Source organism: Mustela nivalis, assembly GCF_964662115.1.
Source record: "Mustela nivalis genome assembly, chromosome: 4".
NCBI classification, from domain to species: Eukaryota; Metazoa; Chordata; class Mammalia; order Carnivora; family Mustelidae; genus Mustela; species Mustela nivalis.
Window position 1 is genome coordinate 23113748 of NC_139023.1, and position 27491 is coordinate 23141238.

The 27491-nt window shown below is 37.5% G+C and overlaps 1 protein-coding gene across 3 annotated transcripts in view; it reads right to left on the reverse strand.

Annotated features, from left to right (window-relative positions):
• Positions 1 to 27491, reverse strand: part of CEP135 (centrosomal protein 135) — a 76422-nt gene that overhangs the window by 22262 nt on the left and 26669 nt on the right. For 2 of the 3 annotated variants that reach the window (XM_082728640.1, XM_082728641.1), the window contains exons 11-15: positions 25015 to 25238; positions 20013 to 20165; positions 18969 to 19121; positions 14953 to 15030; positions 7208 to 7359 (exon numbers count right to left, since the gene is read on the reverse strand). In XM_082728640.1, the coding sequence (XP_082584766.1) occupies positions 7208 to 7359; positions 14953 to 15030; positions 18969 to 19121; positions 20013 to 20165; positions 25015 to 25238 (760 nt within the window). The remainder of the gene's footprint in view (positions 1 to 7207; positions 7360 to 14952; positions 15031 to 18968; positions 19122 to 20012; positions 20166 to 25014; positions 25239 to 27491) is intronic. The other variant, XM_082728642.1, reaches the window with a different exon arrangement.

Here is a 27491-nt window from a genome sequence, read left to right on the forward strand (position 1 = left end):
GTTGCTCATTCTTATTGGTGTCCCATCTAAGAATCCATTGCCAAACCCAAAGTCAAAAAAATTTATTCCTATGTTTTCTTCTAAGAGTTTTATGGTTTTGGCTCTTCTATTTAGGTCACTAATCCATTTTGAGTTTATTTTTCATAATTACTGTGAGGCAGGGGTCCAGTTTCATTCTTTTGCATGTGGATATCCAACTATTCTAGCACCATTTATCGATGAACTATTCTTTCTCTATTGAATGCTCCTGGCACCCTTGTTGAAATCAGTTGGCCAGAGATACATGAATTTATTTCTGGACTTTCAGTTCTATTCAATCGGGTCATCTCTATGTCTACCTTTATGCCAGTTACCACACTGTTTTGAATACTGTAACCTTTTTTTTTTTTTTTAAAGATTTTATTTATTTATTTGACAGAGAGAAATCACAAGTAGATGGAGAGGCAGGCAGAGAGAGAGAGAGGGAAGCAGACTCTCTGCTGAGCAGAGAGCCCGATGCAGGACTCGATCCCAGGACTCTGAGATCATGACCTGAGCTGAAGGCAGCGGCTTAATCCACTGAGCCACCCAGGCGCCCTGTAACCTTTTTTTTTAAAAAGGATTTTATTTGTTTAACAGAGAGAGAGAGTGAGAGCAAGCAAGCATACAAGCAGAGGGAAAGTCAGGTAGAGGGAGACAGAGAAGCAGACCTTCTGTTGATCAAGGAGCCCAACATGAGGCTTGAACCCCGGCTCCTGGGATCATGACCTGAGCCAAACGCAGATACTTAAATCAGCTGAACCACCCAGGCGCCCTGCTTTTTTTCTACCTGATCCACAATATTATAACAGTTCCAAGTATACAACATTGTGATTTGACATTTTATACATTACAAAATGACCACAATAGGTCTAGTTACCACCTATCACCAAAGTTATTACAATATTACTGATTATATCCCCTCTGCTGTATTTTACATTCCTGTGACTTATTTCTCTTTCCTGTTGGCCTTTTGTCACTTTGTATGAGAGCCACTAGGTCCCATCCATGTTGTCACAAAATGACAATATCTCATTCTTTTTCATGGTAATGTCCCATTGTGTATGTATATACCATATCTTTTTTTTCTAAACTCTATTTTCTTTCCACTTATCTATCCATGGACACTTGGGTTGCTTCCCTATCTTGGTTATTGTAAATAATGTTGCAATAAACATAAGAATGAATATGTCTTTTTGAATTAGTGCTTTAGTTTCCTTTGGGATCATATGGTATTTATTTTTAATTTTTTGAGGACCCACCATACTGTTTTCCACAGTGGCTGCACCAATTTACATACCTACCAAACAGTGCATGAGAATTCTTTCTTCTCCACATCCTCATCAATACTTTTTGTCTTTTTGATTCTAGCCATTTTGACCAGCCTGAGGTGATATCTCACTGTGGTTTTGATTTATTTTTCCCTGATGATTAGTGATGTTGAGTATCTTTTCATTTGTTTCTTATATACCTTCTTTGGAAAAATGTCTATTCATGTCCTCTATTTTTTAATTAACTGTTTTTTTTTTGGTGTTCAGTCATATGAGTTATTTTTAGATACTAACTAACCCCTTGTGAGATATATGATTTGCAAATGTTTTTCTCATTCAGTAGGCCGCCTTTTCATTTGTTGATGGTTTCCTTTACTGTGCAAAAGCTTTTGTCTGATATAGTTCCAACTGTTTACTTTTGCTTTTATTGCCCTTGTCTCTGACAGATCCAAACAAAATATTGCTAACACCAATATCCAAGAGTTTCCACTGAGATAGGTTGGCTACTATTAAGAGTTTTATGGTTTCAGGTCTTACATTTAGGTCTTTAATCCATTTTGAGTTTATTTTTTCATATATGGTATAGGAAAGTGGTTCAGTTTCCCCGACACTATTTATTGAAGAGACTATCTTTCCTCCATTATATATTCTGACCTCCTTTGCCACAGATTAATGGACCATAGAAGTATGGATTTAGGGACACCTGAGTGGCTCAGTTGGTTAATTCTCTGCTTTTGGCTTGGGTCATGATCTCAGGGTCCTGGCATCAAGCCCCACATCAGGCTCTCTGCTCAGCAGGGAGCCTGCTTCCCCCTCTCTCTGCCAGCCTCTCTGCCTACTTGTGATTCTGTCTGTCAAATACACAAATAAAATCTTAAGGGGGAAAAAAAAAAAGAAGTGTGGATTTATTTCCAGGCTTTCTTATTCTGTTCCATTGATCTGTGTGTTTTTGTGCCAGTACCATACTGTTTTGATTACTATAGCTTTGTAGTCTAGTTAAAAAAAATGTTAGCATGATACCACCAGCTTTGTTCTTTCTCAAAATTTCTTTAACTATTTGGGGCTTTGTGGTTCTGTACAAATTTTAAGATTATTCATTCTACTTCTGTAAAAAAGTGCTTGTGGTAATTTGATCAGAATGCACTGAATCTGTACATTGATTTGGGAAGTATGAACACTTTAATAATATTCTTCAAATCTGTGAACACAGTGTATCTTTCTCTTTATTCTGTCATCCAATTTCCTTCAAAGTCTTATAATTTTCAGAGTATAGGTCTTTATCTCCTTGGTTAAATTTATTACTAGATATTTTATTCTTTTTGATGCAACCATAAAAGGAATTATTTTCTTAATATTACCTTCTGCTTGTTTGGTATTAGTGTACAGTAACCCAACAGATTTCTATATATTTTGTATCCTGTAATATTACTAAATTCATTTCTTTGTTTAACAGTTTTTTGGTTTCTTTGGGGTTTTCTATATATAGCATTATTTCATCTGCAAATAGTATTTCTTCCTTACCAATCTGGATGCCTTTTATTAGTCTTTCTCTTGTCTGCTGAGTCTATATGAGGAGGTGAGCTCAAGATTCTCCTACTCTGCCAGATTGGCATCTCTTCTTTATTTCAGATGTCTCCCAAGAGTCTATGTTTATGGCCCACCACTAACTGAGATAGGTTGGCTACTATTAAGTATCATGCTTTGGTGAGCCAGAGAGAGGAAAAGGATCAGCACTGGCTTTTCTTTACCCTTCTACAAAACGATGATGATTTGAATATGGTAACCCTAATTTCCCTTAGCCCTTCCAAGTCCATCTCCATGAGCTCACTGTCCTCACTTGAGGCTCTGGCTCCTCTTCCTGTCTTTGTAGAAAAAATGTCAGCATGCCAGAAAACACTCCTTAGGCATTCAAAGGAGTCTGTGAACCTTCTTTCCCATATCTAAAATGGTTCTTAGTTCTGTTAACAGATAAAAACTTCTCAAGGGAGACCAGTTATATTTGGTTGTTTAAATATACCTCAATCTTACTATAACAACTGAAACTCATTACCATAATATTAACTTCAACTAGAGTTGTCGCAGCCCTTTCCAAGAAAGTCTGCGAATGCATTTATTTGATCCTGGATAAATATATAGCCTTCTAGCTTTGAAAAAAGTACAAAAAGATAACGGAAGACTAAAGTAAACTGAAAACAGTCTGAGGGTACTTTCAGCCGTAAGAATCTAAACATTTAGAGCCTCATTGCTTGCAACTGTAAGGATTAAGGCTATTTACTATGGGGTTGATTGAGAAAAGTCAGTTGTCTAACTGGGCTGGAAACTATTCTCAAGCAGGGTCTGGCAAAACTACAGCCTGGTACCCGTTTCTGTAAGGCCCAAGAGGTAAGATTCTTACATGTTTACATAATTGAAAAAGTTTCAACAGAAGACTGATATTTTGTGACATATGAAAATTATATGAAGTTCAAATTTCAGTATTCATAAAGTTGTACGGACCACAGCCACACTGCTTCATTTATAAATTGCCTATAGCTGCTTTTGTGCTACAAAGGCAGAATTGAATAGATGAGGCAGGGACTGGGTGGTGTGTATAATTTGAAATACTGACTGTTCCTTTACAGAAAAGGTTAACTGACCCTAGCTCCAGAGGATGGCTAACATGGGACGAAGACCATCTTCCCTGGGTAGAGCAAAGTTGCTTTATAGCACTATGGAGTTTTGAATTGGGGCATTAAATGCCAGATCTCATTAAATGCTAAAATTCAAAGAAGACAAGAGTCATTTGTTTAACGCTAACAGGGGTCTTAAGGAGGGATTTTTGTATTACATCCTCAGATGCTGTATTTGAACAATTAGAGACTGTGCCTGATATGGAAAAGACTGTTGAGTGGCACTGAAATTGCTTAAAGATGGCTGCCTCAGGATGGGAAAGACAAAATGGGTTACCAGGTGGATGAAAAGGAACATATGCCTCATCTATCTGAATGTCAGCTTCTTCTTCTTTTTTAAGATTTTATTTGACACACACAAAGAGAAAGCACACAAGCGGGGAGAGAGGGAGACGGAGAAGTAGGCTCCCCACTGAGCAGGGAGCCCCACGTGGGGCTGGATCCCAGAACCTCGAGACCAGGCAGATGCTTAACCAAATAAGCCACGCAAGAGACCCTGAGTATCAGCTTCTTAAATGTCTCCCTGTTAAGGGTAAGATAACTTTATGTGATTAAAGGGGCAGCAAGGTCTCTACTAATGACATTGACAATGGCATGAGGTTTGAGTAATGTGCTTTGCTTCCACAGAGTGCTTGGTATCATGGTTTGTATTGGGTTTAGCTTTGGATTGGACCTGAAGGTTAGAGCTCATGGTTCTACTAGGAGAATGATACGGAGAATGTGACTGACAAAACTTTTCTAAGAGATAAGTTTTTCTGTCAGAGCGAAATAAAGTTATGGAACCATGCAATTTCCTCAGGTTGTACAGGGAGACAGTGAAGTCTTCACAGTCCCTTCCTATAACACAGTGTTGGTGAGGGAAGTGGCACATTAAGCTCACAAGAGAGAAGGACATTGTTGTAATAAAAAAATGTGAAAGGATCTGTAGGATAGGTGATCCAAGAAAGGGCACTGAAAGCTCTTCTTATAAGACTGAGAAGGGCCTCCTGTGAAGAAAGAGAGCTGTGCCTACAGTCTGAGGGAAAAAGCAAAATGGATTAAATGCAAAGCTAGTCAGGTCAGCATAGTAGGGAAATAGGTAGACTAGTAATTCTGGGTGACAGAATTATACCATAGTATCTATACTTTGGAGCTGAATACAGATATGAACCTGAAGAGAGTCTGGTCCCGTTCAGCTAGCTTTCCAGAGGATTCATGAAGCACTCACCAAAAGAATAGTAAAAAAGCAGCTTTCACCTTAGTTCTTCCTATAGTCTTACTTATCAAGATTTGTAGTCAGAGGAGCATACCCTATATTGAGTCCCTAAAATAGTATTCCTTAATTAATCAGACACAATGAACTCTTGATCTTATTTTATTAAATTTGTTTGATAATTATAGACCCCCTTATGAACAAACCCAGGCTTTTCTTTTCTTAATTATTCTTTGGATTTTCAATCCCACTGTTTATTTTACTATATATAGTAAATATATAGTGTTTGTATATCAAGTCTGTGTCTTTTCTCTGATCATTTCTTTTTGCTCTTCTGGGTTCTGAATTCTAGATGAATTTCTTGAATTTGTTTTCTATTTTACTAATTCAGTTTTCAGAAATATCCATTCTACTGTTTACTAACACTTTCAGTTCTAATTTATCAGTCTTTTTTTTTTTTTTTAAGCTTCTATTTGAGAGAGAGAGAGAGAATGCGCATGTGTGCACTGGAGTGAGAGGACATGAACAAGGGGGAGGGGCAGAGGGAGAGGGGGAAGTGGACTCCCTGCTCAACAGGGCTCAATCCTGGGAGCCTGGGATCATGACCTGAGCTGAAGGCAGATGCTTAGCCAACTAAGCCACCCAAGTGCCCCTATCAATCTTTCTACCTTTTTTTTTTTTTTCAATCTTCTTTCTAATCATCACTACAATTCTTTCTCATCTCAAGTAGTTATTATTTCATGACTGATTTAGTTTCACATATCCAATGTCATGTTGGCATCTGAAAATCTTTTCATGATCCTTACTGCAAACACAATTTATTTATTTTTATTTTTTTAAAGATATATAACTAAGTCAACCTTCTTTCTTTAATACTTGACAAAGAGAACTTTTTAAAAAAAATTTTATTTATTTGACAGAGATTACAAGTACGCAGAGAGGCAGACAGAGAGAAAGAGGGGGGAAGCAGGCTCCTTGCCGAGCAGAGAGCCCGATGCGGGGCTTGATCCTAGCACTCTGAGATCATGACCTGAGCGTAAGGCAGAGGCTTTAACCCACTGAGCCACCCAGGCGCCCCTGCAAACATAGTTTAGAGAGGAATATCTCCTCTGATTCTTCAGTGATCTCCTTCTTCTGATCGTAAGTCTTTTTACTTATTATAGCTACCCAGTCCAGAAAAAAACTGTTCACTATTTGTTTCCTTTACTGTTTTGTAGTTTAAATTTACTAATAGCTAACCAACAACCCAGTCTCCTAAGGCAAACACATTCTGCATTACTGTATCTTTCTTTCATTCTCATATAAATCATCCAATCCTTTTGATTTTAGGAAGAAGTATTTCCTAAATCTAGCCTTGTTCAAGTTCATTGTCACTGTTTCTAGTCCAGACACATGGTCTCCCCGGTTTGCCATCAGTCTCTTACGACTCCAAATCCATCTTCCCAATTTCTGCCTGAGTTCACTTCCTAAAATCCATGCTAATAACATCACCTCTTTGGTTAAAAATTTGTTCTCCATATTTATAAGGTAAAATCCAGACATTCTTGGTTATCAGACCATATTCTTCATAACCTGACTCTAACCTATAGCTACAGCCTATTCTTCCATACTGACCTTCCTACCTTTTAGACATATCACCTTTACAGACTCTGCATATGCATATTATCCTGAACTTACATTTTTTTGAAAGAGGAAAGGACAATGATAAGCAAGAATTCTGTAATTTTTCACAATCCTACAGTAGGGAGTACAAATAATCTGAAGTATCTAAGGGGAATTTTTGAAGGAAGTAGGTATAAAAACTTGCCTGCAATCATATCAGTCTGTGAGAGTCTTTGAAAATAGAGATACTCAACACCTACCCAGGTTTGCTCAGTGAATAAGAACCTCCTGAGATCTACCATTAAATTCATACTTTCCAAAATCTCCACAGGTAGTTCTGCTGTAAGGCCAACCTTCACTGCTTAAAGATCCAGTCCAAAATGTCATCACTGAGAACCTAACATAGCCACTTTTTGTTTCCAGAAAAGAAATAACAAAACTTTCAATAAACTTACCTAAGCGAGTTCATCTCTGTCTTCCGATGGGATGAGTCACCAGCCACATGGCTAAGTTTTTGAGCTTGGAGTTTTGCTTTGTTCTCTAATGACTCTACTGTTTCTTTCATTATTAACACTTCAGACTTTAAATCATGTTTTTCATCTTCAAGCTATAATTTAAATTTAAAAAATTAATAGATGTCTCAGTTTTGTCTTCCTTAAGCACTCTTTAATAATATTTCTAGAGAAAAACTAAGGAAATAAATTACATTTATTTAGCAATACTTTAAAAGTCATGAGTATACTTTAGGTTCTAGATGTTAGAATGGACATACACATTTATCTCTCCTTATTAGTATCAGTGAAATGAAAAAAAAAAAAAAAAACAACAAGATACAAAATTTTTTAAAAAAGCAAGAAAGGAAGGAAGAAATATACCCATAATAGCAATGAAAAAAGGAAGGGAAACCATTAGCAAACAGAGCAAACACTTTGAGGAATTTCTAAAAAACAGTAAGTACATAGGACTAAATTGAAGAAAAATCAGAGCAGAAAATACTGTAATCCAAACAAAAAAATGGGTAAGATTTAGATGAAAAACTAAAATTTTCTTGAAAGACATAAACACAACCTGATTTAATGTAAAGACAAAACATGTTTCTGAATGGAAATATGAGTATTGGAAATGTATTAAAAGTTCCTGAAATAACCGTGAGGTCAGTAAAATTTCTGTAAGAATCCTAACAGAATCTTTTTTTTTTTTTTTCCTTAAGATTTTATTTATTTATTTGACAGAGAGAGCACAAACAGAGGAAATGGCAGGCAGAGGGAGAGAAAGAAGCAGACCCCCGTTGAGCACAGAGCCTGATGTGGGGCTCGATCCCAGGACCCTGAGACCATGACCTGAGCTGAAGGCAGAGACTTAACCCTCTGAGCCACCCAGGCCCCCTAACAGAACCTTTTTTAAAAAAGGAAGGTGGCTTAGATTTCATTCTGAAGTTCATTTAGAAAAAAAGTTAAAAAAACAGGAAAAATTGTGGGGGATTTATGAGATACCGGAATAAATTACAAGCTACTATTAAACTGTGGATTTCACATGAATGAGCAATTACAAGTACAGATATGAATTTAGAAAAGGTAGCATTTTAAAGGAAGTGGGAAAAGAAAATGCTCTTTAAAAACAGAGTTGGGACAGCCACTCATTGAAGAAAAAATCAGTTAGATTTCTATTTTATTTTATATACAAAAAAAAAAAATTCTAAATGGAATAACGATCTATAGGCAAAACTCAAACCCAAGGAACATTTGTGTTAAATAGAAGTTTTCCAGTTAAAACTGTTGACTATACACATTTGATCCCCCCTCCCTCTTGAAATGACAGTAGAGGAATAGAAAGTTACACATAAGGACATAGAGAACAAAACAGAAAACCATGGTTAAGTGATGTCAATAACCTGTGGAAGACAAAGAGTAGATATAACAGTGACTCAGAGTGGAAGGATATAATCTAAAGTAAAGCTTCTGAACCTAGGAACTACTGATATTTGGGGCCAGATAATCCTTTGTTGTGGGGGGCTGACCTGTGCGTTGCACACTGTAGGAGTGTTTAGCAGCATCCCAGTCTGTTGGGTAGGGAAGGTGCTCTGGTAGTATTTCTAAGTATGAAAAGCATCTTTTCCTCTACTTGTGTCAACTGCAAATTCTCCAGGTATTGCCAGAACTGACCCCAGTTGAGGAACACTGATCTAAAGTGACCACAGTTAGCATATAGCTGATCTGCCCTGAAGAAACTCAGCACATGAAGGCACCAAGAGGTGGGCTGGGGTCAAGAGCAGAACAAGGAGACTGGCCGAAAATCTATAATGGGAGCATCACACCCCAGAGTGCTCCTACCTTTTTCTAGAAAGTTCTCTTGGAAACCAAAAATATAACTAAATTTTAAAATGAATCAATAGAAAAGTTAGAAGATAAAGTTGAGGAAATCTCCCAGAAAGAACAAAAAACCAAAGAGAAAATAAGGGAGAAAGGATAAGAACCTCAGATCTCTTTAGGAGGTCGAAAACCAACTAATAGAAATTCCAGAGGGGTGCCTGGCTGGCTCAGTAGGTAGAGCATGTAACTCTTGATTTCAGGGTCATGAATTCAAGCCCCATGCTGAGTGTACGGCTTACTTTAAAAAAAAAAAAAAAGCGTGCCAGAGAGAGAAAAAAGAGTACAGTAAACTTATACAAGAAATTGAAAACAAGAAGGAGAAAACTCTAAAAGTTTTCAGAAATAAAAACATGTACAAAGTACTAGGATACAGAATAGCATCAGACATCTCAAAGAAAGTTGAGACAACGGGAGACAGTATTCAAAATTTTTAGTGAAAATAATTTTCTAATCTAGATTTCCATATACCAAGCCAAATCGTAAATCAATTGTGAAATCTGAATAAAGGCATTTTCAGACACGAAGTGTAAAAAACCCTCCTCCCATGCACTCTTTTCCAGGAAACTGCTGAAGAAGGCGCTATACTAAAATGAAGGAAAGAAAACACGAGAATAAATATAGGAGAGAACAGAGAAATTCAGAGAAATTAAGAGGAGGACATAGTTCACAACTGAAAACAACAGAACTGATTTGTTTGAGCATGTGGTAGAGATGTTGAAGCTTTTTTTTTTTTTTTTTAAAGATTTTATTTATTTATTTGACAAGACAGAGATCACAAGTAGGCAGCGAGGCAGGCGGGGGGGGGGGGGCGCTCGGGGAGGCGGGCTCCCTGCTGAGCAGAGAGCCCGATGCAGGGCTCGACACCACGACCCTGGGTGATCTGAGCAAAGGCAGAGGCTTTAACCCACTGAGCCACCCAGGCGCCCCAAGGTATTGGAGCTCTTGACAAAAATTAGAGACAGGTTTAATGAAAACAGAAAAGTAACAAAAAATAAAATGAAACAAAACAAAAGCAATTATTAATTCCAGGAAAAAGATCTGTAAGAGAAAAGGCAAGAGTAGTACTATCCCATCTGGCTAACCCATGGGCCACTAGAAATCATAATAATACACAGTCACTACTAAGGTAAGTGTAATATGCAGCAAAACTCTTTGAAGTAATAGTGGGAAGAAAAAGGGAAGAGTGCTAAGTTATCACCCAACATCACAGATATTCATTAAATCATCTTGAATCAATAAAGAAAGACAAATTAGACGAAGCCGTTACAAGCACATTATTTAGAAACAGGGAGGTAAACACCAGGAGGAATTAGAACTGTAGGTAGTAGTTTTGGGGATAAAGAGGTGGGAAATGAAATTTAAAAAAAAAAAAAAAGATTTTATTTATTTAATTTGATGGAGAGAGATCACAAGTAGGCAGAGCAGCAGGCGGGGGGCGGGGGGAAGCAGGCTCCCAGATGAGCAGAGAGCCCAATGTGGGGCTCGATCCCAGGACCCTGAGATCAGGACCTGAGCCAAAGGCAGAGGCTTAACCCACTGAGCCACCCAGGTGCCCTGTTTTTTTTTTTTTTTTTTGCATTAAAAATCTTTCAAAATTTCTTGGGATCTTGTACAAACAAGAATACATGTGTAATATATAGAACAACAAGGACAAAAGAACATTTATGTATCTATTAACAGGCTTAAGAGTATTACCTATTACTTGAACCTTGAAACTACTTGTGAGCAGTCTCCAATCACCAATCCTATCCCTCAAACCCTACCATAACAACCACTAGCATGGGTCTCGTGTTTCTCATTTCTCACTTTTTTGTTAGTATACGATATCTATATGAATCCCTAAATAATATACAGTTTAGGTCTGTATATTTTTGAACTCTACATAAGTAGAATCATACTGCATATTCTTTGACTCTGTATTTGTAAGATTCATGCATACTGATGTTTGCAGCTACTGTTCACTCATTTTCACTGCTCTGTAATATTTCACTGATGAATTATTACAATTTTATTTTCCCCCTAACTGATATCAAGATTGTTTCTCATTTTCTACTAGGGAGTTAAATATTTTAGGCTTTGTGAACCTTGTGGTCGACTGCCACCACTTTGTGGTAACATAAAAAGAGCCACAGGCAATGCATAACAAATGAACATGGGTGTGTTCCAATATAAACTTTATTACAAAGACAAACTAGAGGCCAGATTTGGTCTGGGGGCCACAGTTTGCTGACCTCCAACCAGAGTTCTTATAGAAATGGATTTGCTGGCTTATAGAATATGCCTTTGCTAGGCAAGGCCAAATTATCCTCTAAAGAGATACCAGTTTGCACTTCCTGACCCTACATGTATTTGCTAAATTATGTGTGTTATAACTTGTTAATATATTTTTGTTATTTATTTATTTTAAAGACTTTATTTATTTATTTGACAGACAGAGATCACAAGTAGGCAGAGAGGCAGGCAGAGAGAGAGGAGGAAGCAGGCTCCCCAAGGAGCAGAGAGCCCGATGCGGAGCTTCATCCCAGAACCCTGGGATCATGATCTGAGCTGAAGGCAGAGGCTTTAACCCACTGAACCACCCAGGTGCCCCTATTTTTTTTTTTTTTAAAGTAATCTCTACACCCAACCTGGGGCTTGAACCTACAACCCCGAAATAAAGAGTCACATGCTCTACTGACTGAGCCAGCCAGGCGCCCCTTTTTAATTTCTGATGCCCCGATGGATGTGAAGTGTTTTTTACTATGGTTTTAATCTGTATTTCCTCTATTACTGATGTAGAACACCTTCTTATATTTGTTAGCCATTTGTAATTTCTTCCGCCATGAAGTGTCAATTCATATTTTCTGTTGAGTTTTCTTAGGTTAAATGTATATAGCAAATCCTCTCAGTTAGTGGCCTGTTTTCTCAACTTATGGCAATTTTATGAACAAAGTTCTCGTCAGTGTAGTCCTAGTTATCTGTTTTCTTTCATTTGTGTTTAGGAGCTTACAATCTGGCAGCGGACACTTGCTACCTGTGTGATGTTAGGTAAATTTCACCCTGCCTCAGTTTCCTTATGCATGAAATAAGGATAATATTAGCATTTACTTCATCTGATTGTTATCAGAATTAAAATCATATAAAATGTTGAGAAAGTGCCTGAACAAAGTAAATGCTACTATTATTATTTCCCCAAGGTAAAAAAGATTTTCTCCTGCTGGACATGGAGCCCAATACAGGGTGTGAACACACGACCTGAGATCAAGACCTGATCTGGGATCAAGAGTCGGACCTTTAACCACTGAGCCACCCAGGTGCCCTATCTCCTCTATTTTCTTTAAAAACCTGTGGCTATTTCTTGAACATTCAAGGTTGCAACTGATTTTTGGGTATGGTATATTTGAAGTAGGATGTAATTCCTTCTTAATTTACATATACATACATATACATACACATGAATAGCCAATTGTCCCAGAAATAATTATTGAGTAATCCTTTCTTTTCCCATTGATTTGAGTTCTTGACAGATCAAGTTTCCGTATGTTTGTGGTTTTGTGGGTTTGCACTCTACTGGATTTTATTATTGTCCTTTAATCCTTGTGAACTACCACTATATTAATTGCTAACTCTAAAGCTCTCACACTTGGTAGGTTAAGTTCTACATGCTCTTCTTTAAAATTTCTTTGGGATTCTTAGCTCTGTTTCCATGTAAAATTTAAAATCCACTGTCAATTTACATACACACACACCCTATCTTGGAATTTCAGCTGGAACTACATCAATTCTATATAGATTAATTTGGGGAGAATTTATATACTTTTTATAAATATAATGTCTGTCACCTTTTTAAAAAACCTGATATATCTCTTCACTTATTTAGGTCTTCTTTAATGTCTTTCATTAAGTTTGTATCATATTTTCTTTAAAGATCCAGCAAATACATACAGAAGAATCTCATATTGCTTATTTCTATTAAAATGGTTTAGATTTTTTTTCCTGTTCTTTGCAATCTGTTATACTTCTAGCATTCATTGTGCATTCTGAATCAGAGAATCCTGTGTTTTTATAATACTTAGAAAATTAACAGTCATTTTATTTTCAAATACTGCCTCTCTCACACATTCTAGTACATTCTTCTAGAATTTTGAGTAAATATTTTAGACTTTCTCACTTTATTCTCTAAGGCTTTAACTTATTTTACATTTCCTACATCCTAGTCTCTTTCCAATGACTTCTAGTACCTTAGATATATTTTTTATATTTTTCAGTTCATTAATTTTCACTTTCAGCTTCTGCACAAGCTGGACCCTTCTACCTGAAATAATTAAAAATTGGACAATGTACATGAAACAATGGTTTTCAAGACACTGAGCATCAGGCAGTGATGGACAGTGACCCCTGAGGGACAAGAAACCAATGAGATGAGCCCTACAATTGCTCCAGCTTCCTGCTTCAAGAAGTTCTAGGCTGTGGCACAGGGGAAGGAACTCAGGTGAAGTCTGGTGGTTCTCCTAAGTTCAGAAGACGCAACTGAGAGCAACAGAGGCCAAGGCAGTTTGGATTTGCAGAGCAGACACTAGAAGAGAGCTGCACAAACAAGAGCTCCAGAGATCTACAAATGGTGCCAGAGGAAGTTACCTAAGGCCAGAGAAACAACCAATAAAAAGGTAAAGGGAAAAATACTCAAGGCTCATGTAGGCCAGGAGTAATTCCTGTCCAATCAGTCATTTGAATACCTCATAATTCATGGGGCAATAGATAGTGTACTCAAAACAGTTCTGTCCCAGTAATGAAACAAATTAGTCCAGGACTACATGCTACTCTGATGCCACCTAATTAAGTTTAAAAGCAAAACTGGAAGGGTTCAAGATACTCCCCTCTGACTTGATACTTGTTCTGTATCTCAGAACAAATCTCAAGAGTATTTATAGGGATACAAGCTACCCAGCAACCAAGAAGGTAAAATTCACAATGTATGAAATCCAAAATTACCAGGCACGTAAAGAATCAGAAAAATATAACCCATGATGAGGAGGACTAAAAAAAAAACAAAAAAACCCCCCAAAGTTGGTAGAAACAAATGATAGTATTCATAGACATGGTAAATAAAAACACTGAAGACATAGTAAAGGAAACTAGCCAAAATGAAACACCAAGAAAAAAAAAAGATTCAGTATTCATAACAATTTGATTAAAAAATTCTATCTTTAGAGAGAGCAATGAGGAATGAAAATGAATTTCATTTTTTCCTCTGTTTGTATTGATTTTTGAACAAGAACAAAACAACAATAACTAACACCTGCTGAGGGCCTACAACATGCCAGCAGCTCTTCTAAGTTCTTGACATGTACTAACTTGCTTAATCTTAACAAAAACTTAAGAGGTACTACCATCATTCTGTTTTACAAATAAAGAAACTGAGGGATGGGAAAGTTTGAGTAGCTTGTCTATAGGAATAGGTGACAGAGAAGGATATGAACCCAAGTAGTCAGCCTTCAGAGTATATACTTTTTTTTTTTAAGTTTATTTTATTTTATTTTATTTGGCAGGCAGAGATCACTAGCAGGCAGAAAGGCAGGCAGAGAGAGAGAGGATGGGAAGCAGGCTTCCTGCGGAGCAGAGAGCCTGATGCAGGGCTCAATCCCAGGACCCTGGGATCATGACCTGACCGGAAGGCAGAGGCTTAACCCACTGAGCCACCCAGGCGCCCCCAGAGTATATACTTCTAACAAGTGTTACACAGCATCTCTAGCATACTATTTTGTAATTTTGAAAACACAGATCATATTGAAACTATAATTAAAAGTTATTCATGTAACACAATTTACCCCAAATCTAGTTTGATAAATTACCTGATGGTTAATACATGTCAAATGTTCAATAGTTTTCTCTAATTTTGATTTTTCAAAAATACTCATTTCCTGGAGATTCTGAAAAAAGAATTTTATGTAAGGTGATTATTTACAGCAGGTAACGGAACAAAATTAACAAAGTAAGTAACAGAAGACTATAGTACTATTCTGTTTGTCTTTTTAATAATATGGAAATGCTTTGGAAAGAAAATCATTGGCCATTTTACAATAATCATGTTTTTGGTTGAAAAAAAAAAGGACAAGAGTTTCTTATCCTTTATATACTACTTTCATGTGTGATTGTAATAGAAGACACAGAACAGCATGGATTTGTTTTTAAAGATTTATAAAGATCAATCCATTTATAAAAGGAAAAAAACCCAGCAGGTTAAGTCTGATCTGATCAGGAGTATGCCCTCATGAGAGATGGCAGAGGAATACAGAGCTAAGAAGAAATAATGAGATCACAAAGACACGGAAAAGAATCCTACAGGGCCAAGCAAGAGATCAGAATTTCAAGAATAGGGTGGTCAACAGTGTAAACACAAGTGCTATTTCTTTGGTTACGTGATGTTACCCAACAGTTGCTGATGCTAAGTGGGGGACAAATGATACAAGTTGGTATCCTCTGAAAATTTTTTTAGTGCACATTCATACTTCTATCCATTGTTATTCATTAAAAGCAAATCAATAAAGATACCTGGACACTTGAATTATATATCTGGTTGGAAGAGTCTCTGTGCTGTGTGCATTTTTATTAAATCATTCAACCAGCATTGAGTATATACTACATACCAAGAACCCAGCAAGGCATTAGGAATACACAGTGAGTAAAATGGATAAAGTCTCTGACATCAGTAACTAAAGCCTAGTAGAAAAGACAAACCTTAAACAATACTATACTATAATATATACCATGAGTATTCTGCTAGGAAAATGAACTTTATGGCAATATACTGGAAGGGAATCTAGAGTCTTGGGTTCATTTCCTGTGTGAGGAAACGATGTCTAACCTGACTCTAAAGGATGAATAGGAATTAGCCAGGTAAAAGTACTGTAAGGGATGAAAGACTTTTCAATAGCCTCTGCAGAAAACTGGGGCAAGAAAAAGTCCATTAAGCTTGGATTTGAGAAAATGAGATGTGGGAAATGGGGGAGATGAGTTTGGGGAAAAGAAGCTAGACTCTGAAGTAGGCAAAAGCCAATCACTGAAGTCTTTGAAAACAATTCATAGATTTTATTTTTAAAAAGATTTATTTGTCCGAGAGAGAGAGAGAGAGAGAGAGAGAGCGCGTGCGCACACTCATGCACAAGCAGGGGGAACGGCAGGCAGAGGGAGAAGCAGCCTCCTCACTACGCAGGGAGCCTGATGTGGGACTCGATCCCAAGACTCTGGGATCATGACCCGAGCCAAAGGCAGAAGCTTAACCGACAGAGCCACCCATTTATCTCCAGTTCAGATTTTAAATCTGATCAGATTTATATCTCTGAAAGATGACTCTGTCTTCAGGGTAAAATACATATTTAAGAGGCTGCTGATATACGAAGGCAGCTGGGAGAGAATAACAGCCAGCATGGGATGGCAGCAGGGGAGCAGAACGAAGCACACAGATTCTAAAGAAAACTACTGTGAGCTCAGGAGCCAGTCTCCGACTCACTTCACAGTTAGGTGATCTCAGGCAGATTACTAAACTCTGTAACTTAGAGACCACATCTGTAAGCATTAGCTATTTGAAAAGGCAATTGTGAAGATTTACTGAAGTAGCCATGTAAAAAGCACTTAGAACAGAGCCTCCTGCATGAAAAGAGCTTAATAAGTGTTAAATATTATTTAAGAGGTAGCACACATGGGACTTGCTGATTAGTTGAGAGAAAAAAGCTTTACAGGAGAGTGGAGTCAGTGATGATGGCTGGTTTGACAACTGGGTAGATAGCTGAATAACAGGAAATTACTTAAGAATTGAGAGGATTAATTTAGTTTTTAAGTAAAAGACCTACTGTAAACTCATAAATCTTGCCTTCTACATTCTGGTAATATGAGTATCACTTTTTCGGAGCTTTCACTACTACTGCTTTTTAAAATCCCGTTTCTACATTCCTTGGTCTTTTTAACAAATATGGAAAGGAATAAATCAGCGGCTTGTGCTAAAAGCTGCCATATTGCACAGAAATTTTCCATTTGGTAATTTTAACACTTATTTTTAGGAGAAAGTACATTCTGGCCGGCAGTTTTCCAAAAGATCCCAATTAAAAATATTCTGTTGGGGTAAAATTTTAACTGAAAATGTAAGACATAAAGATTACCCTTATAATGCTTACATGTTCTTATTCCTAACTTGAGCTCCTAATTTCTATGCATTAATTCAATAATACTCTTTGGAAGTAAACTACGGAATCCATAATAGTAACAATAATAGCTAATGCTGAGCTCTTATAATGTTCCAAGTACTATTAAGCGCTTTATGTGCATTCACACTTTTTTTTGGAGATGATAAAAGAAAATATAACATACTGCCCCTAAATAGGTCACCAAAAGCACAAGCAGCAAAAGAAAAAAAAATACATAAATTGGACTTTATTGAAATTAAAAACTCTTGGCTTTAAAGGATACCATTAAGGAAATGAAAAGGGAACTCACAGAATGGGGGAAAGTATTTGTAAATTATGTATCTGATAAGGAGCTTGTATCAGGAATATATAAAACATTCTTACAGCTCAGTAACAATGGGCAATAACCCAATGTAAACATGGGCAAAGGATGTGAATAGACATTTCTCCAAAGACATACAAATGGCCAAATAAGCACATGAAAAGATGCCTGATGCCATTAGCCATCAAGGAAATGCAAATCAAGACCACAGTGGGTACTACTTCATACCCACCAGCATGAAGGTAATAAAGAAGACAGATAGTAAGCGTTGGTGAGGATGTGGAGGAATTAGAACACTTATACACTGCTGGTGAGAATATAAATGGTACAGGTGATTTAGAAAACAGCCTGGCAGTTGCTCAAATGCTTTGGTTATCATATGAACCTAGGTATATACCCAAGATAAATGAAAATCTACATCAACAAAAAGTTATACATGAATGTTCACAGCATCATTTTTCATAATAGTCAAAGTAAAAACCACATAAATGAAAATGAAAATTTCCTGTCTATCCATACAGTGGATGTTATTCTACAATAAAAAGGAATAAAGTATTGATACATACTACATGGATGAATTTGAAAACATTATGCAAAGTGAGAGAAGCCAGAGGTAAAAAAAACCTCATACTAAGCGATTCAATTATATGAAATGTTCGGAGTAGGCAAATCTGTAGAGACAGAAAGTAGCTTTGTGGTTGCCTAGGCCCAAGGAGGCCAAGGTAAAATGGAGAACCGCTGCTAACAGGTTTTCAGGGTTTCTTTTCGAGGTCATAAAAATGCTCTAAAATTGATTGCGGTGACAGGGTGAACAAGTACGGGAATATATTAAAAACCACTGAACTGTACACTTCAAATGGGTGAACTGAATGGTATGTGAACAACTTAGTCAAGTTGTTTTACATTAAAAAAAAAAAAAAAGATAATGTTCCTCCACACGAGGAAGGAATTTCCTATTGTGAGACCTGAGGTCAGTAATTTTCTCTAAACCAGATAATAAGTAGTTTAGGGTTTGTCGGCCAGTTTCTGCTGCAAATACTCAATTCTGCCACTGCAGCAGGACAAGCCACAGTACACAAATGAGCATGGTATTCCAGTAATGACCAACGATGTAATTTGAATTTCATAGTTTTCATGTGTCATGAAATATTCTTCTTTCCATATTTTTTCAATGACTTAAAAATGCAAAAACCATTTTTAGCACATGGTCATGCAAAAACAATGGTCTGGATTTGGTTCCTGTGTCACTGTTAGCCCACCCCTTGATCTAGCTGTACATTCTAAACAGTCACTTCACAGGAAAACATAAAGACCTCCCTTTTCCCTATAAACGATCTTTCAAAAATAAGTTGATCTTATTACTTACTTTTAACTTTTCTTTTAAAGCTTCTTTTTCTGACATAATCCTTCTTAAGTCAGATAACGCAACTTCTTTTTCTTTTTCCATAAGACTTACGATATTATGGGAGATTGTGGTTTGGGTAGACTCTTGTCTTAGTGCATGTAACTGTTCCTGAGCCTTAAAGAATTAAAAAATATAAATAAAAAACACTTTGGATATGCTCCAAAGGTGAAAAAATGGCAAACTAAACTGCTACCTTTGCTCTCTTCTCAAATCTCAACAAAATGATTAAAATAACAACAACAACAACAACAAAATCCCAAAAGACAAAGATACTGCGGGGAAATGCCAGCTACAAAATTTTGGAAACCAGACAGCAGATGGACAATTAGTGACTAAGCAGACCCAAGAAGCTGAAATCCAAGCCAATAGGGGGAAAGTCCAGAAATGAATCAATTTGCAAATGCAGATTCCAAAAAATCTCCAAAAGTAAAAACAGCCTTTTCAACTTGACCTTTTAACTTACATGGTCTTCTCCCTCCCTCAAAGTTAGCACTAGAACTTCATGGGAAATTGGTATGGAACAAATTTAGACACTGCTCTGCTCATATGCACCTTGTTCTCTGACAACTGAGGCTTTGTAACTGTACCAAGCTGTATCAATTCTCTCTTCCCTAAGTTTTTTAAAACTACAGGCTAAGTCCTTAATATCCAATATATCCAAATTATGGGTGCTACCCACTGTTTGATAGATTCCTAACATGTCTGAATCCAAAGGATAAATTTAGCTCAGAGTCAGGCTAGGACCTGTTCCAGGTAGCTTTAGAAGTAGGAGATTATCTCTAACAGATTCAACACACAGATAGACTAGAAGAGAGGAAGAATATATACAGAAAAAATAATACAAGTCTCTGCTTTGGGAACAGGACAATAGAAACTACTACTGTACTTAGTTCTAATTATGAAGGAATATAACAAGGTCCATATATAACAGTAATTTAAAAGATTTATACTGGTTCCCTTTAGTTACTTATTCTATATAATCTGTTGCCTTAATTAATTTCTTACTTCATTATATAAGACACTTAGTTTATCTCTTTCTGCTGTCAATAATTTAACATTGGACTGTATATCCTCCATATGTTTTTCAAATCTTTCCAGCATACGCTGCAGTTCATCTCTTTCTCTTGTGATCAGATGAATTTCTGAGTTGTAATCACCCTGAAACACAATTTAAAAACAAGTTATCATTTGTTATAATTATCACCATATGGTTGTTTCAGGATGTTGGTAATGACAGTGACTGAATAATGTTAACAGACATACAAAACACAATTTTTTATCCGTAATGAGAGCAGCAGAATAGAGTGCAGGCAGGATTGGAGCAAATGTCTGGTCTTCAAATGCCCAAGAAGGGACTCTCCACACTGCTTGCCCCCTTGCCAATAATACCACTTGATCAGATCCTGTCAGATGCTTCCAACTGTCCTTTCCCTGGAGTTGTTTATAATGCTAGTAACTGAAGTGTAATCCCCAGAGCAGAAGCATCAGCAGCATGTAGGAACTTGTTACACATGCAAGTTGGTGGGCCCACGCCAGACATACTAAATTGGAAACTGTGGGCCTAGGGCCAGTAACCACGGTTTATCAAGCCCTCCAGGTGATTCTCATGCATGCAAATTTTGGGGAACCACTAGTTTACAACCCTCTCCAGGGAAGGGACTAGGACGATATCGTGTGCCTGCTCACCCAATGCAAGTAACTATTATAGCCTAACACAGTCTTCAGTGTTTTCTGAATGAATCTAAGATCAATTTCCCAGCCACACTAACCTCCCACAACCATCCCAGCCCCAACCTATGTGAAGTCTATTTTTACAATGAGATAAATATAAATATTTCTACCAGGCAGTATTCACTAAGGATGTTCACCAAATAAGCAAATACTTCCAACATTTCTAAGATAGGATGATGCCTCTTATTTTAGTCCAATTCAAAAAACCCACTATCTTTACAACTATGTGGAAAATAAAAGTGATAAATGTAGACTTGAGATCTAAGGTATCCTTTTTTTTTTTCCCCCTTAAGAAAGCAAGCAAGCCAGAGAGCAGGGGAGTAGGAGAATCTTAAGCAGGTTCCACGCCCAGCATGAGCTTGATGCAGGGCTTGATCTCACAACCCTGAGGGGATACGTTATCTTAATATTAAAGTACTAAATGCAGAAGCCCCAGGAAGAGATAATCTGGCACACTGGAAAGCATCCTGATATATGTTATTCACTACCTACTGTGCACATAACCATGTGTAATATAAAATTGGTATCTGTGAGGTACCCCTAATTTGCCACTTGGAAGTAAGTTATCTTCTTGGTTAAACAAGCAAAATCAAAGCATAATGGATGAGATCAGTTATCTGGACACCTTAAAGGATATTTTATAGGACAAAAGCAGATTAAAGTTTGAGGACTTAATTAAGGCTTAGATAACTATAAAAGAAAATCTGTAACTTAACTATATCTACATAAAAATATCTTACAAAAAGGAGGTGGTTTGCATAGATTTTAGAAAAGAAGAATTCAGTGAATAAAGACTTGACAGTCCTGCAGATGTGGTTATTGAGCACTGGAACAAAGCAGTGCTGAGCCCTGTACTGTCCCACTGCACTGGGGTCACAGATGGGGCCATGGCTGGCAAAATTCAGCAGGTGAGGGCAAAACCCCAGAACTGGTGAGGGGCTCCCGAGTTCTGGGCTTGGCAAAAGGGCCAATGCTGGGGCGCCTGGGTGGCCAACTGGGTTAAAGCCTCTGCCTTCTGCTCAGGTCATGATCCCAGGGTCCTGGGATGGAGCCCCACGTGGGCTCTCTGCTCAGCAGGGAGCCTGCTTCCCTTCCTCTCTGTCTGCCTTCCTCTCTGTCTGCCTGCCTCTCTGCCTAATTGTGATCTCTGTCTGTCAAATAAATAAATAAAATCCTACAAAAAAAAAAAAAGTGTCACTGCTCATCCAGCTTCTTGCCCAGAGCTAAGCTGAGGACCTGGGGTGGGGTGGGAGCCGGGGGTCTGCACCGGGGGTCTGGTTATAAATAAGGTTGGGACAAAAAAAAAAAAAAAGATCTGATAGTCTTTTTTTTTTTTTTTTTAAGATTTTATTTATTGTCAGAGAGAGAGAGGGAAAGAGCGAGCACAGGCAGACAGAGTGGCAGGCAGAGACAGAGGCTCCTGCCAAGCAAGGAGCCTGATGTGGGACTCAATCCCAGGACGCTGGGATCATGACCTGAGCCGAAGGCAGCTGCTTAACTAACTGAGCCACCCAGGCGTCCCTGATAGTCTATTTTCATTACTGTCTAGGTCTCAGCTTAAAAGACTAGTCTTCTGACTCTTCAATCGAATTTCGATCTCCCTCTTTGTATTCTTAGAGCTCTGAAACCTTGTATTTTTTTTCCACTAACACTATAAGTGAGCTTATAAAGTTATTAACATAATTAGTTTAATATACATCTTTACCACTAAAATGTGAGTTCAATGAGAGACACGCTAGGTATATTGTCTGACCACACCTTCAGTGCCTAGCATGGTACCTAAAACGAATGAATTCTCCAACATTACTGACTGGCCTTTTTAAGCAGGAACTCTAGATCTTTTCTAAATATATCTTGTGTAGATATTTATATTTGTGTTCATATGTAGTTGTTAATAATTGCCTTTTACCATTCCATTGTTACACACACACACACACACACACACACACACACACACACACACAGGCTCATGCACATACATGCATGACACTAAAGGCTACTAGTACAGCAACTATGTCTTCTTTATGTCACACCCAGTGCCTCATTCAGAGCAGGCACTCAGTAAGCCCCTATTGAATTGAATGTAACTTTCTAACTAGACGTGATGTGCTTTGAACCAACAAACAACAAAGGAATGAAATATTTACTAGGAACCAGGTATGATGCTGGGCCCTTATTATCTCATGTAACCTTGGAAACAGGGGTTTCATGAAGTGAGGTAACTTGTCCAAGGTCATAAAGGCAGTTTGTGTCTTCAACTCCAAAGCCCTTTCTACTCCACTATACTTGAAACTCACAATTGGAACCGTAGTGAATACAAGCACAAGGAGAAAGGAGGCAGTGCTCACCCTACACAGACCGTAGAAAATCAATGGGTATATTTTTGACAAAGATCATTGATTTAAAAATACCAATATTTTTTTCTGAGTTACTGCAATCCTAAGAAACTGTGCCTAAGTTTGCCATAAAGCAGGATTTGAAAACTCACAGTGTGTACCAAATCCAGTTTTAGAAGACTTTGTTGTTTGCTATGTAGCTTCTAAACATGTTTGAAATATCCAAGTTTAGATGCAGGTGCACTCTAGTGCCCAGAACTCCACCCATTTTACTCTCTACCCATTCCACTCACAGACACACCTTCCCTGCCATTCTTGCAACTTATTGGAACTCTAAAGTGCTCTGAACACTCCACCTTTCTAAACTTTAGAAAAGATTAAACTAATCAACCATTTTATGGAAGATTCTCCTCTGCAATGAAGGTGATCAATTCAGTGATTCATTTTTTCTGAGTCCTAAGTATGTATGGGGCTTAAAAACAACTAACACATAAATTAACATATACTGCATTGCCCCACGAATTCATTCCACTTTTAACAGATAACACAGTGTAGTGTTTTTACTAACACCTTTAAGTCAAATTCAGCCATTAGCCAATGACATTAAAAAACAGTCCAATCGGAAAACAACCCCACACCATTTGACAATGGGCACAGGATCTTCAGGAAAAAGATGATGAAACTGGTCAAATCAGCCAAGTCTGAATTATTTTTAACCTATTATCTTCACGTCTATGTCAGTGACTTGATATTTTTAAACATCTGAAATTAAATGTTTTGAGTTTTAATTTTACTTCTAACTTCCCCTCATTTTATCTAGTGTGTAGATAATTTTAGAGTCATAAGCCTCCAGGACTCCTATTGTTCTGAAGCTTGAAAAAGAAAAAAAAAAAAAAAAGAAACAAGAAAAACCTGAATGAAGAGTTTAAATGATATTCATAAAACATTGAAAATAATGAAGACCTAAAGTAGATACATGATTTTAATCACTCATGAAATATGGTTACCTTTACCTAATATACAGCTTTAGACTATCAACTTATAAACGTGCTGGACCTGCCCTGCACTCACTTCCACACTCTACCTGCTTCTGTTGCTTGGTTAACAAGGATGATGTCTGGTGTGCACAGTGTGACCCGCCTTTCTGACTGGTCCAAGGCTGGGCACAGCAAGAAGCCATGTTGTCTGCCATGTGGATGAAGCCACTCTGCTTTGAGAGAGAAAAGGCAGCTGATACCAAGAGTAAAGGATAGAAAGAAAGGAAACGTCCAGTAGCATGAATTAGTGGTTCCAGTTTCTGGAAGCCCAGATGTCCCTCTACTTACCCTATACACGTAATGAGCTACTCATCTTTCCTTAATTTCCAAAAATCAGTATGTTGTTATCTGTTCTTAAGTGGTTTTCCTAATAAATGCAATGTTTCTACAGTATAGGTCATGTAAAAAAAAACAAAAATCAAAATTAAGAAAAACCTTTTTTTTTTAGAGGTTGTGAGTGAGTGCACACGCCTGCATATGTGAGAGAGGGGGAGGGGCAAAGGAAGAAAGAGAAAGAATCTTTAAGCGGGCTCCAAGCCCAGTGAGGAGCCGGACTCTTGGTTTAATTTCATGACCCTGAGATCATGACGTGAGCCTTTCGAAATCAAGTCTGACAATGGGTAACCGACTGAGCCACCCAGGTACACCACCCCTCCGCTTTTAAGTAGGCTCCATATCCAGCACAGAGCCCACCACAGGGCTTGAACTCATGACTCTGAAATCAAGACCTGAACTGAGATCAAGACTCAGATGTTTAAATGAATGAGCCACCCAGGGGCCCCAAGAAAAACTTTTAAAAAACAAATACGAATAAAGTTATATTTAATATAATCATCATGCCAGAAAAGTTTTTTCATAAAGATACACTCTTGATTATCAATCATCCTTAAAAAGAGATATTACCTTTTCTAGTGTTTTAAATATTGGAATTTTTTCCCGTGTAGAGTAATTTATAGAGCAAGATCTTCGCTGTATTATATGTTGGAGTTTTTCTAGCTCTTTCTTATAATAGTCTCGTTCTTCTTCTATACCTTTCAGAAATGTATCTAAACGAGAGGGTGACTTGTCTCGACGTTTTATTCCATGTTCTAGCCTCATCCTTTCAAGTTCCAGAGTAAGTTCTCTTTCTGTAAATTAATTAAATAGTAAAAGTATTGCATATAAATTATACAATTAACCAAACTAAGTTTTAGAATACAAGCTACTAAAAATCATTAACTTTTGTACATCATCTATCACTGGCTGATATCAAAGAGATAAATATTGAGAAAAATGAGGAAAAAGAGCACAAGTTACATTGAAAGTTTAAATAAAATCTAGTAAGTCAAAGTCCTCCTACTTTTGTCCTGTCACAAGGATGATACCATTTAGTACTATAAAATGAATAAACTATCACATGGTACTTACTTTCTGGTCACCTGAAAATGCATTAAAAGAAAATTTATCTATAAGCAATTAATCATAATATGCATGACTTTTAACATTAAGCTTGAATTTAATAGTTTTACACAAAGAGATCAAAACAACTCATCTTTCTCCAAAAAAGTACAACTATTAACTTTTACAACAAAATTTACCTTTTCTTGAGTCAAAGTAGCCTAATACTGGTAATTCCATATAGTTCAATCTAACTTATCTCTGAGGCATGAAGTGATTTTCAAAACATATTCTGATTCACTCTCCTCTCTTCTTTCATTCATTTGATAGGTATTTATGGAGGATTTACTCTATGCCCAGCACTAGCTAAGAATACAAGTATGAAAAATATAGCTAAGGTCAAACAATTATTCTAACCGCGTAGAAAGATAAAATCTACAAAAGAATAACATGTAATGCAATCTGGAGGATGAACTGACAAATTTATCCCAAGAAATGACCCGAGAGGTAAGAAGAAAGACGAATGGAAAGGAATGGGCTATTGGGGTAAATGCTAAGAAGTCAAATAAATGAATGAATGGAAAGTATCCACCACATTGAGCATAATGGGGATGAGGGAAGCCCTTCCAAGAGCAGCTCAGGTGGGGATGGAGGCCAGCTGGAGTGGACTGAGGAGGTAAAAGGTACTAGTGATCAAGCAGAAACAGCAAGGGTAGATGACCTTTCAAGCTGTAAAAACCCTGGAAAAGAGAAAAGGACAGCTGGAGGGGAATGGGTCAAAGTTTTTGTTATAGAATGGGAAAAGGGTAAGCATGGTTTGTTGTTGTGTTGTTTAAATTTCAGATAGCAAACAGTGTGATATTAGTTTCAGCTATACGATACAGAGATTCAACACCTTCATACATTACCCGGCGCTCATCACAAGTGCACTCCTTAATTCCCATCACCCATTTCACCCATCCCCCCCAACCTACCTCCCCTCTGGTAACTATAGCTTCGTTCTCTAGAGTTAAGAGTCCATTTCTTTTTCCTTCCCCCCTGCTTTTTTTTTTTTTTAAAGATTTTATTTTTAAGTAATCTCTACACCCAATACGGGGTTCAAACTCACAACTCTGAGATCAAGGGCTGCATGCTCTTCCAACTGAGGCAGCCACGTGCCCCAAGAGTTTATTTCTTTGTTTGCCTCTCTTTTTTTTTCTCTTTGCTCATTTGTTTTCTTAAATTCCACATAAGAGCATGGTGTCTGGGTGGCTCAGTTGGTTGGGTGTCTGCCTTTGACTCAGGTAATGATCCCAAAGTCCTAAAACTGGGTCCTGGATTGGTCTCCCAACTCAACAGGGAGTCTAGTTCTCCCTCTTCCTTCTACTCCTCCCTCCTGCTCATACTCTCTCTCTCAAGTAAATAAAATCTTTACAAGAAAATCCCACACGAGTGAAATCACATATTTGTCTTTTTCTGACTTATTTCACTTAGCATAATACTCAATTTCACTTGGCTTAATACTTAATAGCTCCATCCATGTTGCTGTAAATGGCGAGATTTCATTTTTTTTAATGGCTAATATTCCATTGTATACATATACACATCTTTTTTTTTAAGATTTCATTTACTTATTTGTCAGAGAGAGAGAGAGCTCACAAGCATGGGAAGCAGCAGGCAGAGGAAGAAGCAGGCTCCCCACTGAGCAAGGAACCTGATGTGGGACTTGATCCCAGGACTCTGGGATCATGACCTGAGCTGAAGGCAGGCACTTAACTGACTGAACCACCCAGGCATCCCACCACATCTTCCTTATCCACTCTTTTAATTGATAGACACTCGGTTGTTTCCATAACTTGGCTATTGTAGCTAATGCTGCTTTAACATCAGGATGCATGTATACCTTTGAATTAGTATTTTGTGTTCTCTGGGTAAATACCTATTAGTGTGATTGATGAATTATAGGGTAGTTCTATTTTTACATTTTTGAGGAAGCTCCATACTGTTTTCCCCATTGGCTGCAT